This window comes from Aulostomus chinensis, chromosome 11 (assembly GCF_037954235.1).
Source record: "Aulostomus chinensis isolate RoL2024-O1b breed Wild chromosome 11, RoL_Achi_v1.0, whole genome shotgun sequence".
Classification (NCBI taxonomy): Eukaryota; Metazoa; Chordata; class Actinopteri; order Syngnathiformes; family Aulostomidae; genus Aulostomus; species Aulostomus chinensis.
Window position 1 is genome coordinate 5259449 of NC_141330.1, and position 22781 is coordinate 5282229.

At 43.2% G+C, this 22781-nt stretch overlaps 1 protein-coding gene across 1 annotated transcript in view; it reads right to left on the reverse strand.

Moving 5' to 3' along the window:
* gabbr1a (gamma-aminobutyric acid (GABA) B receptor, 1a) overlaps nt 1-22781 on the reverse strand; it is a 71449-nt gene that overhangs the window by 11129 nt on the left and 37539 nt on the right. Inside the window, exons 12-19 of the mRNA XM_086217883.1 lie at nt 22543-22734; nt 16690-16935; nt 14372-14435; nt 13486-13563; nt 9136-9286; nt 4516-4648; nt 1691-1807; nt 336-446 (exon numbers count right to left, since the gene is read on the reverse strand). Coding sequence (XP_086074009.1) covers nt 336-446; nt 1691-1807; nt 4516-4648; nt 9136-9286; nt 13486-13563; nt 14372-14435; nt 16690-16935; nt 22543-22734 — 1092 coding nt within the window. The remainder of the gene's footprint in view (nt 1-335; nt 447-1690; nt 1808-4515; nt 4649-9135; nt 9287-13485; nt 13564-14371; nt 14436-16689; nt 16936-22542; nt 22735-22781) is intronic.

Sequence of the window (22781 nt, forward strand, 5' to 3'; positions counted from 1 at the left end):
AAATCAGCAGATCATGCTGATTTTAAGAAGTTAAACCTTTTCATTGGATTTTGCACGAGGCGGTTATTTTGGCACGCTTGTTAGACCTGTTTTAATGGTACCAAAACACTAATATACACAGTTATCCAAGTCATTGCTACATGGTCAGCTGTGCTCTGGAAAACAGTTTGATATTCATCCTTAATTCCCTTCCAGTTAGAGATGAATCAAAATGAGAAAGACATTTCAGTAAATGAGGCCCAGCGTCTAATGACTGCAATTCTGAACGATGGCGGCGGCTGCATGGTCTGTTCACATTATACACAAATGATGTCATCTGTCTCCCGTACTCGTACCTCCACAGTGATGTGCAGAGGATCCACAATCTGCCAGATCATGAGTGACAGGAAGTCGATAGCCAGCAGCACTCCAACTGTTGCGTAGAGTTTCCACGGCTCCAAGTGTTGCTGTGAGAGTCGCATCACACAGACACACAAACACACAACAGTCATCACGATCCAAGGGCATCAAGCGCCGGCCCACAAACAAAGACAAACAACCAGGACAAATAATACAAACAGGCGTCCTTGTGATTTCTGGATGACTGGGCACGAACTGTCTTTCTAAATGTGTATCTTGGAGTGTGCGTGTGTCCAAATGTATTCCAGGAGCAGTGGGAGTTTGCGTGTGTGATTGCTGGAGACACACTGAGCGCTGCAGTAGCTATATTTGTGCTGCCACCTGAAATCATCATTTATACACCCTGAGATGTTGTGTGTGGACAGTTTCATCTCAATTACTCTGCTGTAATGAAAGCGATACAACCGTACCACAACAAGAATGGGCTCTCCCATTTTGCTCCTCTACTATTTCCACACATCTTTTCTTTTTTTTTTTATTCGCGGCTCACTCCCAGAACCAACATAATAGCAGCATTTCAACCGAGCAATGACTTAAACTGAAAAATAAAATAAAGAAGAAAACACATTACACCGTCCTAGGTGTCTCTTTACTACAGTTGCCAAAAAAAATTTGATTTGAAAAGCGTTCATTCTCCCTTCGATTTGTAAAAGTTTCTTTAAATACTTAGCTCTCTGGTAAATTGCCTTTCTGTGGACATGAAGTGAGTTGAAAGTCATCCCAATTTGATGTGCTTTGGCTCAAATAATAAACCCCCCGAAGGTTGGATTTCTGCATAATACTCATCCATATTCATAAATATTCCATAAATGGACTAATCTCTTATACTTCTGATTAGGTCTTAAAAATTCCCACAACACAACGCGACTCCCAGGATCTTCTTGGCTCTAGGTTATACTATCTCCTGAAATACAATCCCATCCTCTTCAAAGCGTGAAGCGTGTGGACAAAGCTGATGACGAAGGTGTCACGGGCCCAAAACCTGCATGTTTCTAATGCATAAATGTTGCATGTGTGCATGCATGTGTGCATGCATGTGTAAAGTGTCCGTCAGCGTGTGTCCAGCACCCTTATCCCTGCACTCTTTAAAAAGTGAGTGATGCCTAGCTGGCCTCTTAAAAGCTTATGTTACTAGGAAGCCTGCAAAGATTCCAACAGAACTTTTTTTTATCAGTCAACGCCACACATGCTGTGTGAGCTGGCCTCCCTCTCCCAGCCTTTCTATGCTCTCCGGAGACCGCTGAGAGGCTTATCCCTCCCTGCCTACCGACCTCCTTCCAGCCCTCCCTACCTTCTTCTTCTCCTTTTTCTCGTCCTTCTTTGTGAAGAGGGTGTGGACCCACCAGATCTTGGTGAACATGCTGCCGTACGCCAGGCTGAAGCCAAGGCCGAGGAGCCACAGGCGGAACTGGAGGAAAGAGAAAAGGCGGAAAGGGGAGGTGATAAGGAGAGATGCGGTTCAGGAAGGAGACAATGTGCAGTGCGTAGGTTTGAGGAGAGAGCAGAAACAAATCAAATCTGGAAATACAGCGATCTGGGCCTGACCATTGTTTGGGTCATCCTTGTGTCCCACTGGACGTTTGTACTATATTTGAAGACATTGTCTCACGGCTTCCTGAGATATTGTGCTCATTTGAGATGATGGTGACCTTTAACCTCCACAATATTTTCAACGCATCCTCGAGTCCCAGTGGATATTAGTGAAAAAATGTGGAGAACTTCCCTAAAGGAGTTCCTGAAATAGGGCAGTAACAAGAATGTGACATATTTTGCACATGTGAGGTGACAGCGACCTTGACCTTTGACCACCAGCTCATCCCTGAGTTCCCGTGAAAATTTAAGCCAAAATTGCAAGCAATTCCCCCACTGGGTTCCACAGATACTGCATTAACAAGAGTGGGATGGACATATGGAGAGCATAAATGTATCCAGCCTACAGCTGCTGCCGGCGTGGAGGAATTAAAAAGATGGAGAGCAGAAGGTTGGAGGTAGAGTGCACGAGAAGAAAAGAGGAGAGAAGAGAGAGAATAACTGGACAGGGACAAGGAGCAGAGAGCTGACAGAAATGGAAATCTCTCGCTCGCCTCCACAACACAAAGACTCAACATGGGTGACAGAAAAGTACTCCCACTACTCATTAGTGCTGGCATCGCATTGGCTCTGCTATTCTGGCACACAGAAACTCCTGCCTGTACTACAGAATTCCCCAAAACTCAAATACTCTATGTCAATTGAGTCAGTGTTAATAAATCCTAATTTGAATCATTGTTTTGCAGTTGCCAGCAACATGAAAACCAAACTCTCACTTTGCTCGAGAACAATCTCTCACAGAGGTCAGGCTTTGTTAGAACTGACGTGTGCAGCACACGGAGAATTACTTCAGAAAAAACAACTTCAAGGTTCAGCAGCATCGGGAATTTAACACATGAAGAAAAAAAATCAATGCTGATTTGAAAACAAAGAATTGTCCTTTAGTGTACTGTTTGATATTTATCGCCTCAGCTCTCATTGACCCACGAGTGGACCAGTAATTACAAGCTGCATGCTATGCTGCCAAATTAGCTGGAAACCAGACCAATCTGCGAGCTAATGATTATTTACTCTCACTCTCACTCTGCTGAGGCCAAATATGATTCCATCCCACGGAACTTGTAGAGCCTCCAACATTTCCAAAGACAGTGTAAGAGGACATTTTTCTTGGATGCTGAAATGAGGATATTTTATCTGCAGCGAGTGAGGAATGTAAGAGGAGATTCCTTTTTGTGAAGATCTGATTTATTATTTGAGTAATTGGTTGAATGTTTAATGTGATTCTATCGGGGGTTCAAGATTTCACGACCGTCCATCATTTATAATTGATAACGTAAAGAGAGTGACAAGAAGAAAGACGATGTTAGAAGTGTTGATGACAGTGTTAATTCAATCGAGGCTTTTTTTGATTGTTCTTAATGGCCATCAAAGTACTCGGAGTTCTCTAAAGCTGACAGCCCCGAGCTTTCGTTTTATCCACCACTCAAAGAAAATTACTTCACGCTAACATAAGACAGAGATACACCTGCAACCATGCTGGAATGAAATTCAGCCCTGATATTTCACCTAAGGGAAACATCCTATTTTAAGTTTAGTTACCTCACAGCTCCACCCAGGGTAAAATAACACAGATGACATTGTTTCAATAGGTGTGAAAAGACCAGAAATCCAAGACCCGATCACACATGGCATGAAAGCATGTTTTAGGTGATCAGACTGCATTGGGGTAGTGCTTGCGCACATTAAAGTGCAGATGTAAACGCACCCAAGGAGCTCCGGAGGAGGTCAGGGACGGCTTGAGGCCACATTGAACACAAGAGTAAGAATATGCATCTTCTATCCACATAAACAACCACAAAGGAGGAAATATGCCTGAGTGTCTCTTCAGGATAACACAGTTTTCTGCGTATCAGTTTTATAAGAGGAACATAACTTCTTTTGCAACGGTGCAAGTGATGGAGAGATGGAATATCAGAACAATGCCGATACTGATGTTTACGTATCAGCTGCCTTCACGGACGGATCGGATGCTGCCGTTCCACAAAACCATCTAGACTGCGTATTTTACGCTGGATCGTGAACCCGTCGTTACGTAACATCAGATGCATCACTGATCCATACAGGTCTAATTAACAGGTTTGAAATACAATACTACATTTTTTTCATCTTTTAATAGGAAGCACGTTTTGCGATTTATCCATGAACAACGACAGAAACAACCAGATGACAACATTAACGAAAACAGGTTCTAGTATCGGAATGAGAGGTCGCATCGGCAGATGTGTATCTGAATCAGATACAGTGAGTGTTGAAAATAAGCGTGTTAAGATCTCGAAGTGACCACTGGAGACCCGTAAATAGCAGGCGCAACTGCAGTCAGGAGACTGAAATAAATAACTGCAATCACCTTTCAGGAAACCAAGATCTGACATTTGAATGGCACAGCGAAGACACGGATGAAAATGACCACTGGATTGTATCACATAACAAGTCCCTTCTCAACACAGGGGAAGGAAAAAAAAAATCTGCTCTATTCTGGGCCAAGTGTTTACACAAAATAAACAGTCTGTCTCGTCCTCCTGTTACCTGGCAGACGACGGGGAACTGAGATCTGTGGACGTGGTGACCATCAATCCCCAGCGGGAACACTGCAGCCAGAGCCATCATGCAGCCCACTGCTGTCATGTTGTTCAGGTACGGCTGAGAGTTCTGGATGTAGCTGGAACAGGGAGGAACACAGAAAAGAGAGATCAATTAGACTTTGTATGTCTGCTGGAAAAAGGCACGTTAGGGTAAAATTGTACATCAGTGGGAATTTATCGTGCTCCTGGCCTCACTGTCACTCTTTGGGAATTAGCGTAACTTTACAGTAGCAATGACACCGAATCTAATTTCGGCAACTTCTTTTCATGGTTCTACAACTGGCATCTTTTGATATAAAAGACTGCAACATTTTGTCGTCTGTGAGGTGAACAGACAACTATTTTCTGATACCCGGCTTGCATCACTGGTTCTTTATGAATGGAGGGGACAGATCCTTGTACGCTGCTCCGGAGAGCTCAGAAGTAAATTGGGAAAATAAAAAAGCTGCAGGGATCATGTTCACCCTTGTAGGGATGATTCGTTCACTACTGGATGTGTCAGCACAGCAGTCCGACTGCCAGAATTCCTGGTGTAGCAGCAGATTTACGGATGTCATGGGGAAACTGACCACATCTTGGAAAACTAAATTGTAATGAAAAATGTAATAATGTTATACAGTGGTCAATTTAGCCTCAGTTAAAATTTCAGTCATTGCTGTTACTGGTTTGATGCGAGGCAACGTGATGGTCAAATTCTGTTTTGGGAGATTATTTATGCACATAAAAATTCCAAGTGACCAGGAGGCTTAAGATTCTAAACATTATGTGATGCATTTATTCACTCTTCATTTGCTACCTCGGCTTTAATGAAGATGCAAAACACAAGCTGAATATTTATTGCGCCACCCACATACAGTGGTGTTTTCCCAGGAACAGATGAGTTCTCCCCTAATAAATTGTACACTGATAACGATACTATGCAACTTGGAGGGTTTCCCAGGATAATCCACTTTTCTATGAGTCTGCAGCCACACAAACAGCTATGGGAGGCTGCACTTCCACAGTGAGTGTTTGAGCTAAATGCCAACATCAGTATGCTAAGATGGCCACAAAACATTGTTAGCATGGAGACATTTACCATGTATAATGTTTACAATGGCAAGCCCTGTAATACAGCGTTTTAGTATGCTTGTGTCACAGCAGCTGGAGTATACAGAGCTGTGCGTAGACTAAACCTCGGTGCTGAAGAAACACACACGCTGTACTGTCGTTTAGCCTCCTTGCTAGCACATCCATCCCATGCTGGGGTTGTCTATAAAACGCAGGTTGCTCTTGCATTTTGTTCATTTGCATAAAACTCAAGTTAGAGCTGAGTCTGAGGGAACACAAGTGAACACCTCCCGCGAACGGCACGAGAGAAATTGCCCCCACTGTGTCGGTGAGGCAGCACAGATCTCAAAGATGTCAATGGTCAGTCAGAGAGGTTTGGGGTCAAGTGATTCTTTCACTCGTTAAAGCTGTAACATCGGTAATAGTTAGGCTCGTCCACCATGTCCATTTCTCGACAAACACTTCTGACATTAAATGACACAGGAAAAAAATGGCTCTTCGTTGCTCCAAAGTGTGGCTCTTGGAATTATGTTTAAACTGGGTACCGTATGTGACAGGCAATTTCACTGTATTTCAATTTTAAAGCTTTATTTCTTCAGGGAAGACGACGTGAGAGCAAGCCCTCTATCCCTGTGTTACCCTGATTATTGCATCACACATACAAATATCAGAGTACAACAACAAAGACTGAGAACTTTATTAAATCACACCAAATCAAATACAGCAGTAAAGAACTTAAGAGAAGCATGTACACTCCACATACAATCCACCCTCTACAAGTACTTTCATCTGTCCAAAGAGACCAGTCGGTCAAGCTCAAGGAATTAAAGGACAACCACGCAAACGGCATTCACCTTATCACCGTTGTTAAAAAAGTGATTTCTGTTTCTAAATGCCACACAGTAACAATCTGATATTTCACTTGATCTTCCATAAAACACACCTCCATCAGCGTACACACACACACACACACACACACACACACACACACACACACACCTCTGCCCTCCTGCTCGAGCTCATCCTGCAACCGTAGGTGAATCTCCTTCTTTCATCTCATTGACCTGCCCTTGTGTTGCCCTGAAACCCTGCAGCTTATTTACTGTACATCCACAAGCTCACGCCGCCTGCATACAAACCATTCTCGATGTGCGCTGGCCCCGATCCAACCTTGGCTACCTCTGAAAAACCTTTAATGCTATTACATAGCATGAATGCATGATGTTCATTGCACTGCAGGACCTATTTTCTGATGTGAGAGGCTGCTTTCTTCTCTTATTATGCAGCACGTCATGTTGCTGCAATGCACTGCAATTTAAAAAAATGTTAAGAGTTGATAGAAAATGTGGTATCTTGTAGTTATATATGTTGGATATCTGGATACCCCTTGAACGTTGGTGTGTTGAGTCTAAGAAACAAGCTCCTGTGGGAATCTGAGGGACCAAAGTGATGCTGATGTTTAGCTCTCATCCGATGATTCAGATGTGGATAATGTTGAAGATTATCATTTAAATAGAAGTCTTTTAAGCCATTTTCCATCACCGAATGAGGTAGCACAATGGTGACTGAGCCTATTATCTACTGATGAAATCATTTGCAGCGATTACGACATGAACAAGCCGGGTGTCTTTGGTGACATTTTTAGAAAACAGCCTTTATTAATGTACGATGAATGAAAACCGTACATTTCCTTCCGCTGCAGCTTCATCAAAAGCATTTAACGGGCGACACACAAGTTGAATTCAATACAGTGCGTTTGCCAGTGAGCTTGTTGAGCGCTATTGTTCATTAGAAATGTGTCTCCAAACCAAGGCAATGGTCAATTCATTTTTTTTCAACAGCGCATCAGTCTGAAATATTCCAGAAAATGATGGAACCAGATGGCGCTGCCACAGTGAGCTGCTAGAAGAGCTGCAGGCGACGGGATCGCATCTTCAACTTCTCAGCCAGGAAACCAACTGACTCATAGACTCACGCCAGGTGAAACATACCAGGCAGGTTGCTCACTGAAAGATGGGAAAAGCCCAATTATTGCATGACTTCTTTATAATTAAAAAACAAACAAAAAAAACTCGTTCTCCTTTCATTCAGCAAGGGGCCACTGCGGTTTCAAAGCAGCTGTGGAAAAAGGACTTGAGTGCAGGCTGACTGGTGAGCAAGAAAACAGTTCAGACAATGATAAAAAAAAAAAAAGAAAGTTAAATGTGCGCATGTGTGGAGTCCATAGAAAAAAAAATCCAGCGGCAAAACCAATCGGTTGGTAAAAAGCAAGCTGGTAAAAGTAACATAAAGAAACACAACAGTGGAAAAAAGCATCAGTGAAACAAAGACAGGAAGCACCCGTCCCGTTCCCAAACATGAAAGAAGAACGACAAAATAAAACAAACGCAAGCTACCGGACCTCGAAAGCAGAGCTCCTGATCGTGTTTGATGTTTTTCCCCATTTCAAGGGAATTGGTTATGTATGTTGTCTCTTAGCAAGGCAGTTTTTGGCAAACTTATTTTGTAAAAACAGCTTACTGAATAAATTTAATTTGATTTGATCTGACTGCTTGGAGCAGCCCTCGGTGAAACTGGTTCAAAAATATAATCAAAGCTGGAAGAGGGCCTGACTGGCACCCTGGAGCCAGCCAGAGATCCCCAAAGGAAAAAACCTTCCCAACGCTTAAGAAAAACACCTCCTGATAAGCTTGAGGTCTTATGGGACTTTCAATCACTTTGACCAGGTCAGACATAAAAATAGCATGTTAAAAAGACATGGCAGATATGCAGCACTGGGTTCACAGACATGTATTAAGCCGAGAAATCCTAGATCAAAAGGCATTTTTTAAAGGAAGTCTATTTGCATTTGGTCTAGGGCTGCGCATAAGCTGTGACAATGAAACCAGCTGTGAGATTTCAGAAGCCACACCCACATCAGAAACTTTGGAGTCTCTATAGAAGTCTCTCAACTCGAGACGCAGCGGTGCCATTCAGCATTTACATTAAAGAAGCATCTCTGCTGAACAGGAGTTAGTTATGTTCGAGAGTTGGGTTTTTTTTTCCCCCCCCTCCCTCTGCCTCACCCCATTTCACATTCTACAAAAATACTCGCAGTGAAACCACACTGAATGATGGGCTCTACTGGAGCAGCTGGAGGTTGTGGTAGAATGTCATTTCCATTTATTCGTCAAATTTTCAGTGCTGTTGTAGCTCCAGGTGACCTTCATGCGACAAAACCAATTCTTTAACCTCAGAGCCACTAACAGCCCATTTAATTCATCCATCAATTCTCATTCTTTTCTCCTTTTAAAAAAAAAAAAAAATCCATAACCATGACCTCTCAGTGAAAGGAAGCTTTATTTTCATCATTATTACTAGGCTTCACTTGTGCCTTATGTAACAAAGCTGGAACAATCAGCCCATCGTGCAACACTATAACATCCTCTCGTTATAAAATAAATACACATGCAGTTCTCGGAGCTGAGAATAGAACGATGAATGTGCCTTCATTCCTCTTCAGCAGTAAACTTACCGGACGTTGCCATTATAGATGTTGAAGGTTAAACAGACAATGCCGAGCAGGATTCCAAGGCCGGCGAAGACAGAAACGGCAGCAAACAGCTTCTGTGACAAGAACCTGTACTCTTCTATAACCACGGTTCGATCAGCTGGAGGCCCCGCACCTGCGTGGAAAGAGAAAAATGAGTAAACCGGCTTTGATGCTTTGAACTTCGAGAGAAGCACTTTTTAAGATGTTCTCCAGTTAATTACTAGAAAACCTTAAAAGTACTTTCTGGATCACTTCGAGTCATATCCCTATGTGGGCTACATGAATGGTCAAAACCATTTTCTTATAAAGACTTATGATATTAATGAGTTGACTTTGTACAGAATGACCCATTTTCTTCAGAGCTGAGGACACACGGACGAGGTCAATTCAAATGGAGGTGACAAGTTTACACTGACAATGAAACTTCAACTGCTCTCCGTATGCCGCAGACTTACCGGGTTCACCTGGGTTTTGTGTTCCCATCCATGCAATTCGGAGCCCGCGCCAATAAAAACCGGTGTCAACTGCACGGTCATTTGACCCAGAAGTGAATGGCGTTTAAACACGTTCCCATTGCATGTTAGCAGGCCTCTTGGCCAGTGCGAATGGGGCTTTAGTAATAAATTGAAAGACAGGCAGATGGACACGGAGCCTGTTTTTTTTCTCTCTGTCTGAATCTGTAACTGCCTGTGGATTTGTGGCTGCTGACGTTCCTTAGTACATAAACGCAGTACGTCTGATAAGCGTACTGAACTGTGGAGTAGGCAGGAATGTATAGCAGGAGCAGTGGAGCATAGAGTGCATAGAACATATGTGTGTGAGAGAGGGAAATCTGGGGAGACAGAGTGTGCGTGCGTGTGTGTATGTCAGAATGGAAGGAGAGCAGGGGTGTCAGCGTAGCATGAAGTCGATGTGTCGGATGTCAGTGGAAAGTGTCAGATTGTCCCCCCCCCGGAGGGTCACAGGGTGTCAGGACACTCATCACGCTCTGTTTAGATACTTGTCACTATCCTCACACAGCCAGTGTCTTGGTAGTGTCATGTGACCGGGGAATGGTGACATTAGCCGCCTTTGAATTAAGCTTCCGACACTGCTCCTGTTTGTGTTTATGGAAGAATGTGTTAACTCCATCGAGCAGGTTCCCTTTCCGGTCTGTTTGTTACCAAGATTACACAAAACCTACGAGGCTGAATTTCCTTTCTAAAGATTTGGTGCGGGGGTCACACATTGGCAGAGGAAGAACCCATTAAGTTTTTGAGCTAATCCAAATATTGCAAGATACGACGTTAAATTGATTGAATTTTGAAAGAAACTCAAAAAGAAAAATGCTGTTCAACTCGCTCTCACAGCCCAGAATGTAAAAAGCATCATCAAGGATTTTCTCCATGACCCTCCAAGTGGCAGGAATTAACGCCCTGCGTCAATGTTCCCCTCCAAACGAGACGTGAATTTTAACAACGTTAACTGTTTTCCCCATATTTTCTGCATCATTAACAGGTAATTAATACTTCTGAGTTCATCAGAATCTTCTCTCTCATATTTTGAAAGTGAGATGCAGCGCCGATGTTTGATTGATAAGCCAGCGTACGAGAGGCGTGTCACAGCTGAACCCTCGTCTCATTCACCATGGAAACCTCTCACTGCAGCTGAAGCTAATTCAGATGGGAGGCTGTACTCTCGTACTGAACCTCCAGATATCAGTGTTGTTATTAGTGGTGGTTTTCCATGTCCGATACTGAACAATGTTTCGGTTCGCTTCAGTTGAGAACGCAATTTCACTTCATATAGGACCTAATACAGAATGCAAACCCCAGAGGATTGTGGGTTGAAAGCAGAAGCTGGTAGCAGGAGAGCAGGAGGGGCTTCAGCGTGATCATTAATAACTCCAAAATGTACAGACAAAAGAGCCAGTCACGTCAAGCTTATCAATCATAGGGCCTTCAATAATTCACATCCCTGCAGGCAAGTTTATCTTTTTGCAGTGCAATTAATGTAACATAATGTAATAATTATTGCTAATGAAGCACTCACGGTACGTTGATATCTACATGTCTTTTGCAGAGAGTAATTTTTTTCTTTTTCCTCTCAGGTTTTCTGCGAAATTAACGAACAACCAGTGTGAGCGTGCGTCTACAATGTGGGTTCGCCTCACACAGGACAGTACGATAATCACAACAAGGGACGGGCTGCAGGTGACAAAGCCCTCTCACTTTATTCTGCATTTTGCTGCTTCATCTTCTTCTTCTTTTTTTTTTTAATCTCAAGTTGTAGTCGCGCAGCCCTTTGAACAGCATTTCTGATTGGTCAGCAGCGCTCCAACATTAACCGTTTAAATCTGGCTACCGAGAACATCAAAGGAATTATACTAACAGTGTCAAACACTCAGTGTTGCCTGGATTGACTCCAGTGACTCTCACCAGTACAGAGCCAGTACCGATACTAACCACCAGAACAGCACAACCCTGGATATTACCAGTTTAGCACCTCCACACTTAGGTCACTGCATCAGGTCATTGCACACTTAGAGATGGGATTGGAGTTTATTGACCCATGCCAGTATTGATTATGCTTATTGGTCTGATTCTTTATCAATAGCTTATTGATTTCTGATCAGTATTCCCTGTGGAAAGTAGGCTGATATCGACACAACTCATTTGTCATCGTTGAGTCTGAACTCAATGTCCGTTTTTTTTTTTTTTTTTTTTTAATGATTTAAAAACATGGTGCACCAGAATACACAATTGTAGGTGCATAAAATTCCACTGGATTCAGGTAATCTGGTACGGGTCCTCAACTGGAACCGACTCTAGATTCCAGTACCTCCAAACACTCAAACGCCCCAACATTTGTCTTCTTGTTCAGGTTCTGTAGTTTTCGACTCAAAGGGTTAGTTTTACTACATCTTATTTAATACTTTAGCCCAAAGTTCTACAGCATTCAAAGGCATATTTGAATATCTTATTCTCACAATAATGGCATTTGAGCTGCATATTAGGAATGTAAGTTGGTATAATATTATTATAATACTTTTATCATTATTATCATTACATGCATGTGCGTCCATTCAGTCAATGTGTGCACTATTTAAACCCTCCTCTGTCCTTGATCAAAGAATCGGGACAGGGTGTTGCCATGGAGACCCAGCTCTATAACAGTTGCCACAGCGATTAGAAGAAGAGCTGAGCTGAAGTGGTTGTTAGGGCGACCGTGAAGAGAGTGAGGGAGGGAGGCGCCTGGTAAACACACAGCAAAACAAGCGGAGGGGTGAAGCTGAGAACCCCCGTGTGCTCTCCACCCCGTCAGCAAGGAGCAAATCAAGCGCTGCCCTCTGTCAGAGAAAAAAAACTTCCAGAAGTGAGTCAGCTCTCGGGAGCAGGAAATTACTCATTTCCTACCAACAAAGTATGTCAGATGGATATGTCTTTATTTGGTAAACACCAAATAAAATCATGTTCAAGTAGAGGAAGCAAGGCGAAAACTTTACAAAACACACCTCTGACACTCAGGCGAGTCACTTTCCCCTCAGCGTGTTTTTAACAAGGCTAACGTTGCAACTGGCTGAGCAGAAGAGCTCGCAGCCAGATGGGTGTGAGACATCTAGCCTACATGTATACAGGTCACCCGTCCCTGGCCACTGATGCTGACGTGGAATCGGCACCTCTTCTGGGCTCAGTTAAGCCTCGGCAACACACCATTTCCTTAAAAGCCTAAAAAAGGCAGCTCTCTACGGGCCACTGCGGCATGCAGGATTGATTAGTGGCACACACTGTCCAAGTATGTCACCTCTCCAGGGACGGTCGGGCCAGTAAACAACCACAGAATTAGTCTTGGTTTGACTCAAATCAACCCTAAATGGTTTTCACAGCAAACTAGAGAATCGGTAGCAGGAGTTACAGAGAAGTGTGTGTATATGTGTGTGTGTGTGTGTGTGTGTGTGTGTGTGTGTGTGTGAGAGAGAGAGAGAGAGAGACGCAAGCTCCTTGAATAATGTTAAAGCAAACTCTTGATTGGCCGTTCAGGTTAGCTTATCAAACCATGTCCTGCTGTTTAATTGCTGTGCATTTTCAATGCCAATATCTTTACACAGCGAGTGCACAGACATCTAATTTTGGGGGTGTGCGTCAGCACCCAAATAACTAGCTTCAACCAAACAAGCGGTTAGAAAAAGTCCAGCATGATTACATGTCATTTAGACCAAAAGAAGGTCTAAATTAAACTCCACCAAGGAGGTGTAATGTTAAAGCCAACAAATGTGACTGATGACTCACACTATCAAGGACAGACACAAACATGGGAAGATGAACGTAGAGAGCGTCATTAACGCCGTCTTACCGATCCAAACATCGTTGCCAAACCAAGAGAGGTTCTTCTGAGAGCTGTCATAATAACCAATCTTCTTGTAGCTGCCTCCTAGGTGTTTGAGAAAGAAAGCCAGAAAAAAAGAGACAGAGAGCCAAGATGTGTTTAAGTAAACGTGCATGTATGTTCACATTCCCCCAGATTTTTGGTGAGAGAAAAACGACAAAAAATGATCCACAATTACACCCAGAAAACTGTTATTTGGTCATATTAATGAAACATTTGAGAAGGAGCATCTAATGAACAGGTAAAGGACGCGAGACATGAAAAGGTACAGACAGAGACGTAAGAAGGGGAAAAGAAGGAGAAAAGTAATAAAAAAAAAAAAAAAGGAGCTTATGTGGCAGTCTTGACCAGGAATACTGATGAGGTCCCTCAGTGATTCAAGCATTCAAGTCAGGTCATCTCATAACGGAAGCCAAATTACCTCAACACCATAACAGGAAATATGAGACAGAATGTGAGGGGAAACAGGTAGGATTATATATTCTCATCCTTTAGGACGCAAAAGGAGAACAGAGGTAGAAAATAATCCTCAACCTTATCCTGTGCAGGGAAACTCATTAAGTCAATGGTGACAAATAGGATGCCATTTCCAGAAAGAGCTTAAAAGGAAGGCTTGTGCCCAATTACAGTGAAGCCTTGAGTCAAGGTATTCCTACATCCACATGAGCAATTATAGGACATTGAGACCAATCACAGGGAAGGCTGCTCAAAAAAGAGGCTTTGCTCTGAAACCAGCTGCAAGCAACAATCGATACTTAGCAATGTTTTTTTTTTCTTTTAAGTGAACGATTGACAACAAATGTTAAGATCAGTTTCTGAAAGACAGCTGGGGGACCACGAGGGAGAGTTTTACCTTGTAGTTGTTCGATAAGAGTCATTGCCATCCTGGAACCCTGGGCGTCAAACACCACCTGACCCTGAAACACACAGGAAGTTTCTTTAATAACAAATAAGTACTGATAAAATGATACCAAGTCTAATAGGTCTAACACTAGGTCCATCCATCCATCCATTTACGACCGCTTATCCTGTTAAGGGTGGCGGGGGGTGGAGCCTATTCCAGCAGCCTTCAGGCGAGAGGCGGGGTTCACCCTGGACAGGTCACCAGTCCATCACAGGGCCAACACACAGAGACAGAAAACCATTCACACTCACAGTCACGCCTACGGTCAATTTAGAGTATCAATCAGCCTCGTCCCCTCTTGATGTCTTTGGACTGTGGGAGGACGCTGGAGTACCAGAGAGAACCCCCGCAGGCACAAGGAGAACATGGAGACTCACACAGAACGATCCCGTGCTCCAGCCGGGGCTCGAACCGTCTTGCTAACACGAGGTCTAATAACGTAATTCAGTTGGGTACATTTGCTTTAAGACCTGTTCAAATGTCTATCGCACTCAAATGGGATCGCTTCTTGAATTTGGAATTGTCATTGATTTGTGACATTTTCAGAATCGTTCACAGCTAATAACCAGCAACTAAAAGCAACATTATTTCAGAGGCAAAAAAATAAGGGACATGGACTTCTATGGAGGAGGTCACTAGAAAAAAAGATGGCAACGAGACCCGTGAGTGGGCGGCACGGTGGTGCAGTGGTCAGCACTGTCGCCTCACAGCAAGAAAGTCCTGGGTTTGAGCCCCGGCTGGAGCACGGGGTCTTTCTGTGTGGAGTCTCCATGTTCTCCTTGTTCCTGCGTGGGTTCTCTCTGGTACTCCAGCTTCCTCCCACAGTCCAAAGACCTCAAGAGAGGACGAGGCTGATTGATACTCTAAATTGACTGTAGGTGTGACTGTGAGTGTGAATGATTGTCTGTCTCTATGTCTTGGCCCTGTGATGGACTGGTGACCTGTCCAGCCCCCACCCCCCACCCCCCGCGACCCCTAACAGGAATAAGCGGTAGTAAATGGATGGATGGATGGAGACCCGTAAGTGCTGCTAATCCAGCAGTCAGCAAATATTAACAAGCACATAACGGCTGTGGGTCCAGTTTAATGGTCTCCGTAATGAGATCCATCACAAGCATGAGAACCAGAAATCATTTTATCTCATTCTGTCTATTTCAGTTGCTCCACTTCAAATCAATAGTGCAGCACTCTGCTAATTCTCCAAAGAAAAGATTTCTGAATGAATGGGCGTCCAGTGTTTTAGTACTTGTGTCAGCAGAGGCTGCAAGTGCTCAGCAAAATAAGGTATTTTATATTTTTTTACAAGCAGTTAAGTACTTTATTAAACCTACAATTTTTTTTTCTTTAAAGCTCTCCTAAAAAAGTAGTAACTTCTAAAAATAAGAGTGCGATGACTCACTGACATTCAATGGCAAGTTTAAATCCTATTGCTACTTATGACTGTCACGCTTTTTTCACCTTGGGGGTACGGTCCTCTCCTGCTCTCTAAGTTGTGGGTTTTTTCCACGTCATTCAGTCATTATTTTCCATTTTAATTTGAAATATTTACTTCTTCTCGTGTTGCTAATACTTTACTTCCCTTGCGGTTTCCCCGTATGTAGCCGTGTCCCAATTCAGGGACAGACGGGGAATACGCCAAATCTTTCAAAGGCTGAGGCTGAGGTGACTGGTCCCCCCCCCCCCAACTATATAATCTAGTGTACTTCCCACACAGACCCATGGTGAATACAAGGAGTACAACTCTGGGTGACAACCCACTTGCATAGTTAGAGGTACAAGTTGTCAAGACTGCTAAGCGTCAAGGGCAGTGAAGTGAGGGAGAAAGAAAATCCTTCGAAAACCAGACTGTCTCATTTAACAATGTTTGGTTCGTCCACGTCTTCAGGCCTCCTTTGAAGGATGTGATACCTGGATTGAGACACCGTTTGTGTGATTGTCTTTGTTGCCCTGAATAGTATCACCTGTCCCTCATTATCCGTCCTCCCAGGTGTATTTAGTCTCTGCGTGTGTTCCCCTCTCTCAGTGCCGGTTCTTCTTTCCTACCCACTGTCAGTTCCAGACTTTTTCTTAGAATCAAGCGCTCTCTGTGTTTTAGATGTCTGCTTAGTTTTACATGGATTTCTTATTTTTGCTTTACCGTCTGACTGACTCCTTGTGTACTGAACTTTTGCAAGTATTTTTGATCAAGATTCTGCCTCTGAGTCCGACTGATTCGTCTTGTTAGTTCTCCAGCCATTAAGCAGGTTTGTTTCATGCACGGCACTTACTGAAACCCCCTCAAAGGAACTTGTGTTGAGGGCCCTGTAGATCTCAGATGTGATGTCGTGGTTGTTATAGTTGAAGTCCTCCAATCGTCGGCCCTTTGCCTTCAGGGGCGCCACGGTCTTATTGAGGGCAAGTGCCAGTGCCCACACGGCATCATAGGCAAGAGGAGCCTCCTGAAACCCTCCGGTCTCCTCAGGATTCTTCCCTCCTAAACGAGACATCAAGGCGGCGATGAACTCCTGCGATGTCTGAGGAAAACACAATGAAGGGATAAAGACAAGTCCTTCAGAATAAAAAAGGATTAAAGTGAGTAAGTTTTTATACTTAAGCTATTCCATTATTTACACAATGACAAAGAGAAGACTCCAATGAGAAGTAGAGGTGAGCTGTCAAGAGGATATTTCAATCCCCACAATTGATTTTTGCCCTCCATTTAAACTTAACAATAGGAGAAGAAATCAAATTATATGTTAACACTTGCTCATTTGCACCTGCTTTGGATTTGATGAGATTGAATGGCTTCAAAGCCAGAAAAACAGTATTTGGAAGACATCTGTCCTTTAAACCCAGGCGTAGAGATAAGGAAAAAACGGTAGCAGCTCTGTGTGGCAATATCAATGGCCTCCATGATGAAATGAAAGGTGGGAGATTCCAAATTAGCTCAGCAATAATGATGAATATCTAGAAGCCAAAACAGGTTTTTACCAAACAAAGACCAGAAATGTCCATCAAAAGTTGAATTAGACAAACTTAGAGGGAAGAGAGTGTAACACAGGCGCCTCTTCTGCATTCATTTGTGGGGATAAGGCCGACTTTTAAAGATGTGGAACAAAGACCTGCCCCCCCCCCCTTGCAGGGACTATAACATACTGTATACTGAACAGAATTATATCTGCCAACTCACAGTAAGAAGTATAATGGCTTGACATAAAGACTATAAACAAAGTGATGCAGAAAAAGTGTTAAGACTGCATATTTGTTTTTGTTTTTTGGCAGAGTCCCCCCCCCACTACGGTCGGTGGCAGGTCAGTGACAGCAAACGAGCAGCTCAGACAGCGAGACGGCAGAGAGGACAGCGTGGAAGTACTGGCATTATTTAGAACTTGTGAGCAAAACAGACAAGAAGAGAAATGCCAATTGTGCCTGTCTGTGCCTGTTAGCTGCAAAAGACTCTACCCACAGAGGAGGAGAATGACGCTGCTGATGCTACAGCTCTGACACAGCAACGGATGTCCTCTAATTCAACTAAAGCTGTCACTAAGAGGGAAATAATGAGCGTGTAGCTGGTTAAGTGGTGGAGCAGATGCTATCGCTACCCAGTCTCCAACTTTCTGGGCGGTAAAATACCCAGGTAGCCTCTTGATTTTATGTTTATTGTCCCAAACATAATCTTTCATCAGGAGCTGCAAGGGGGATCTTTCGTCTGCCATATGCTGCATGCCCTCTCAACAACATAGTCTACAAGTCAGTTTACCGTTACATCGCGAGTTACTTTAAAAAAAAGAGAAAAGTAATGCTACCAAAATCTGTTGTTATAATGTGACACTCTTCACCCTTAAACACACACGAAAGCCCTGCAAGCTGTGACAAAGTTCACAAAACCCCCGCTTGTTTTGCCATTTCTGTGAATGAATGAAACAAAGGAGTGTTTATTAATGCGCTTCACAGGTGCTTTTAGTGATATTTTTAACCTTTTGAGAGAGCCCGAGCAAGCTGTTTACACCTGATTGAAGTCTGTAAGCTACGGTGGCTAATCCCCCGCTGGCTCCAGCTTCACATTCAGCCTGCAGACAGTATCGATCACCTAACATCTCCATAAGAATGATCCAAAATAAAATAAATCCATTTAAATAGGCTTACCCGTAAAGAGAGCTATAATAGATGTTTATATTTATATTATTTGATAAATAATCAGTTTTATTTCTAATACCTCCGATTTTGGCACAACTTTGGGGAATTAGCTGAAGCGAGGTATTACGATTTGAAGCAAGAGGAACTGTTTCCTCATTGGCTCGGAGAGGGATTATTTTCATCTTGCTTTTCTCTGGCAACTCGCACAACTCTAATAAAGCTGAGATGTTTCCGTCTCACAGCAGGCTATTTGCAGAAGTGACATTGTTGTGCTAAGGCTGTGCTCCTGTCACTATATATAGGATGTGACCTCACAAATGATTCGAGTTATCAGAATCCGCAACAGGCAGCAATGGGAACACATTTTCTTTTACGCTGCTCTTGTTAATTACCTAAATGATCATTACACATGCAGAGAATTTTCAGTTTAGGAAATTATTAATAAAGTCAGACAAGCAGATTTGTGCTGATTATTAATAATCACATATTTGGGCTATTCTTGTGCAGCTGCATAATCTCTTCCTATTCTGTATTGTGAGTAAGTCTCGGATGCTGAACAGGGTTTGTGGTGTTGGCACAGCACCTCACAGTCCTCCCACACACATCACATACAGCGTTGCTGCTATTCCGACAACTGAAATAGTTGCACACAAGACTATGGGAACAGCCAGCCACCATCAACCTCAACACTACTCTCAGTGGCTCTTACATTTATAGAGGTATAGAGCCGGCCCTAGTTTACATATTTGTGTGTTTGTGTTATCTTTCACTAATGCTCAGGGAAAATAGGACCTTGTATTTTTACGGGCAGTAACAATCCCTCGCTTGGTGAGACCATCGGTATCTCACGAGCTCAAAAGTTGAAGCCTGCAGCTTCACCTGGATCTCCTCCTCTCTACAACCACGCTGACCGGCTGGATTCCCCTTTGACGCTTTCAGCCTCTCAGCAGAACAAAACTCGGTGCACGTTTTCTGTCCATAGGCTCTTCTTTCATTGCTGTCACCGAGTCTGAACAATAACTGTGCTCACTGTGTTTATTCTACTAACATAACCACTTGCTACCTTTCATCATTTCATCAGAACCAATCAGGAGCAACATTACTTCTTAAGGGAAGAGGTTTTTTTTTTTTCCCAGCATTCTCATCATGGTTCATATCCAGACGCAACTACAGCCTCAACTTCTGAGGATGTGAGACACAAACTGTCTAACCAGGCTGATAAATTGCAGCATCGGTTACAATAGAATTCTTTTTTGTAACAAAAGATGAATGACTGATGTTTCTGGTGTAAATCGTCCTAGTATTCATATTTCCCACCCAAAATAGATGAGGGGCAGCATATTCTCTGTAGAGCCGCTATGTTGTAAGGAACCATTGTCAAACTCTGAAACTATGTTGCTCTAACTGCTCTGAACTGTGATATCAGGTTCCACAAAAACCAGAGCAGACTTCCATTCATTTATAAATAACTTGCATGGTAGCAAGTGCAAAAACAGCCAAAAAAAATTGTCAAGTAAACACTACATAGTCTCCACTACTGCCTTGTTTGTGACCGTACATTAGGTGAGTGCTGGCATGTAAATCCATCCATCCATCCATCCGTCCATTTTCTACAGCTCATCCTGTTAAGGGTCACAGGGGGGCTGGAGTCTATCCCAGCAGCCAACACACGGAAAGATCCGTGCTCAGGCTGGGGCTCAAACCCTGAACCTTCTTGCTGTGAGGTGACGGCGCTAACCACTGCACCACCGTGCCGCGTGGCATATAAATTGACTGGCAAAATTGAAAGTTTTACCCTCAGGTCAGAGTTAAGAGAGCTAGAGAATTTAGCATTTCTTTGATTCCTCTAACGGGACCGAATGCCCAAACTCTGCCCCCTATTGATCCGTAGTGTGAAATATGAAGCAGATTCGCTACAAACTGCACCTTTCAGCAAACTGTAATCAAACACCAATAAACATTATCTTCCACTGAAAGCAGGTGTGTGACAGAAGATTAATGCTACCAATCCTGTAGGTGTCCCAGTGGATTCCCTGAGGCCAACACATCTCCAATTCAGTTATGTCAAGTTAATCTCATTAAAATTCCACCTTGGCATTTGGCATTTAAATCTGCCACTATTTATTTATAACTATGCGGTGTGCAACGTGCTATTGCAGACGCCGCAGCGCCGGCACACCGGCTTTATCTGAACCCTCCATCTAGAAGAAATATGCCAATTTTAAACCTGGAAATTGAATTTGAAAAAGACTTATGATGAGCAGGTGTTCTGGCTGTTATTCTTATAACTCGTCGGGCAGCACATCAACAGCTGAAGCAGCAGGTAGTGGCAGGTGCTGCATTAATATAAACAACAGCTGTTGATGAAGTGCAAGAGAGGTAAGAAGGAGGGCTCAAGGAGAAGGATGGTGATGAAGAAATTGGGGGGGGGGGGGGCTGGGTAGACCTGCAGAGGCACAGAAGGTCGAACAATGGGAGAGACTGAGAAAGGAAAAGGCAGTTTAAGAGGATTAGAGAAGGTGAACAGAGGAGAGTGATGGGCGAAAATGAGGCAAAGGACTCATACCCGAGTAGCTAAAGTACAGAGAGGAGGACAAAATCAGAAAGGAAGAGGTTCAGATAGTGCTGCTATTAAGCTACTTTTTTTTCCCCCCCCCTGAGAGAGTCCCATGAAAATCCATCTAGTATTCATCATGACATTTCACGAACAACCACATCGTTCATCCTCGCAGTGTTGCTGAAGGAAAAGTCAAGAAAGTCATTAGGATTCATCCTTCAGGAAACATGAACACCTATAAGAAATTACGTGGCAAACTATCCAATTAAATCAGAGATATTTCAGTCTGGACCAGTGGTCCAACCACCTGACACTGCATGGCTCCGGGGATGGCCAGAGCGCTATCTCACTAAACTGGTTATTATCAGTGTGCACCTTCTTTTCACCTTTTGGGTGCATGGAGACGTACCGTACAGGTGTCAGTTGCTATAAAACTAATTAAACATGAATTTTCCCAAGTATTTTTAATTAAAATCGAAGAATGAGTTAATGTTTGAGGGTTGCGGACATCTGTGCAATTTATTGTCTATTTCCTTTTTATGACGTGTCGTTCCTCTTTCATTCCTTCTTTATCCTGTGTGGGGTTGGTGGAATCTCCCTGTCTATACTCGTAATGGCATCAAGTTGAGCACATCTGTGCTTTGACTAATATGCAGGCGGGACTTCACGCCCTCATTCAACACCTACACTGGACTCATTTTGACGTGTTCGTCCCATCTCCCTTATTCCTCTCACATCACTCTTGAACACACGACTGAATCTGTCATTCAGCTGGTTCAAGCAGTCGATGTCGTCCTTTCCTGAAAATGTGTAAAGGATCACTTCAACTGTTTTTTAGGAATAAAATTCTTTTTCACCCTGGCTCCAGACAGACATGAGGAAGATACTCGTGTATGTGGTGTTGAGGTGAGAGACGCGCTGACCGCTAGTTAGCCACAGTAAGCACAATGAATGATAGTGTATGGTAAGTGTTAGCATACAAAAGGTCATCAAATACACTTTTCTCTAAGAGTATTTGGCCAATATTATTGTAATTAGGGTTGTGTATAACAAATGTTATAAAATACGTTTTAATTTCACAAGATTGTAACTTTAGAATCACACATGGAACTGCTTTCGACTGCTTCAACTAATAGAGTGAGGGTGAGAAGGACTACGTCTACACAAACTAAGGTTGCAAACCTTAGCTTTTTGATGATATCCGACCGAGGTATGCTAACACTTACCACTCACTACCGTTCATTGTGCTAAGCTAACTAGCACAAACACAGAGGAAAGAAGGAACAGTCTTCTTGCCTGGCTGTGGGGAGGATGGGGCATTTTCTCCAAATATTTGGTGTGTTGTTTGAAGGTTGAAGATGATGTAATATATATGTTTGGATAAAAAAAAAAACTATTACAAAAGCAGAACTAATGAAAACAACATGACGTTTTCTGTTTTGCTCACCATGTTGGAAACACCTCGAACGGTCTCTGGATTCAGCATGACAATCTCTGTGGTCACATGACCCTCAACGGCCTCCGTCATGTTCTCCACTGTGCAGTTGATGGCTGGATCTTTGATTTTGAACCAGTTGTCTGCATACCAGCCAATCAGGAACCACACATACTTCTTGCCGTAGAGCTTCTCCTTGAACACCTTCAGCAGGGAGGGAGGGAAGCAGATACGGAGGGTGGATGAAGGGA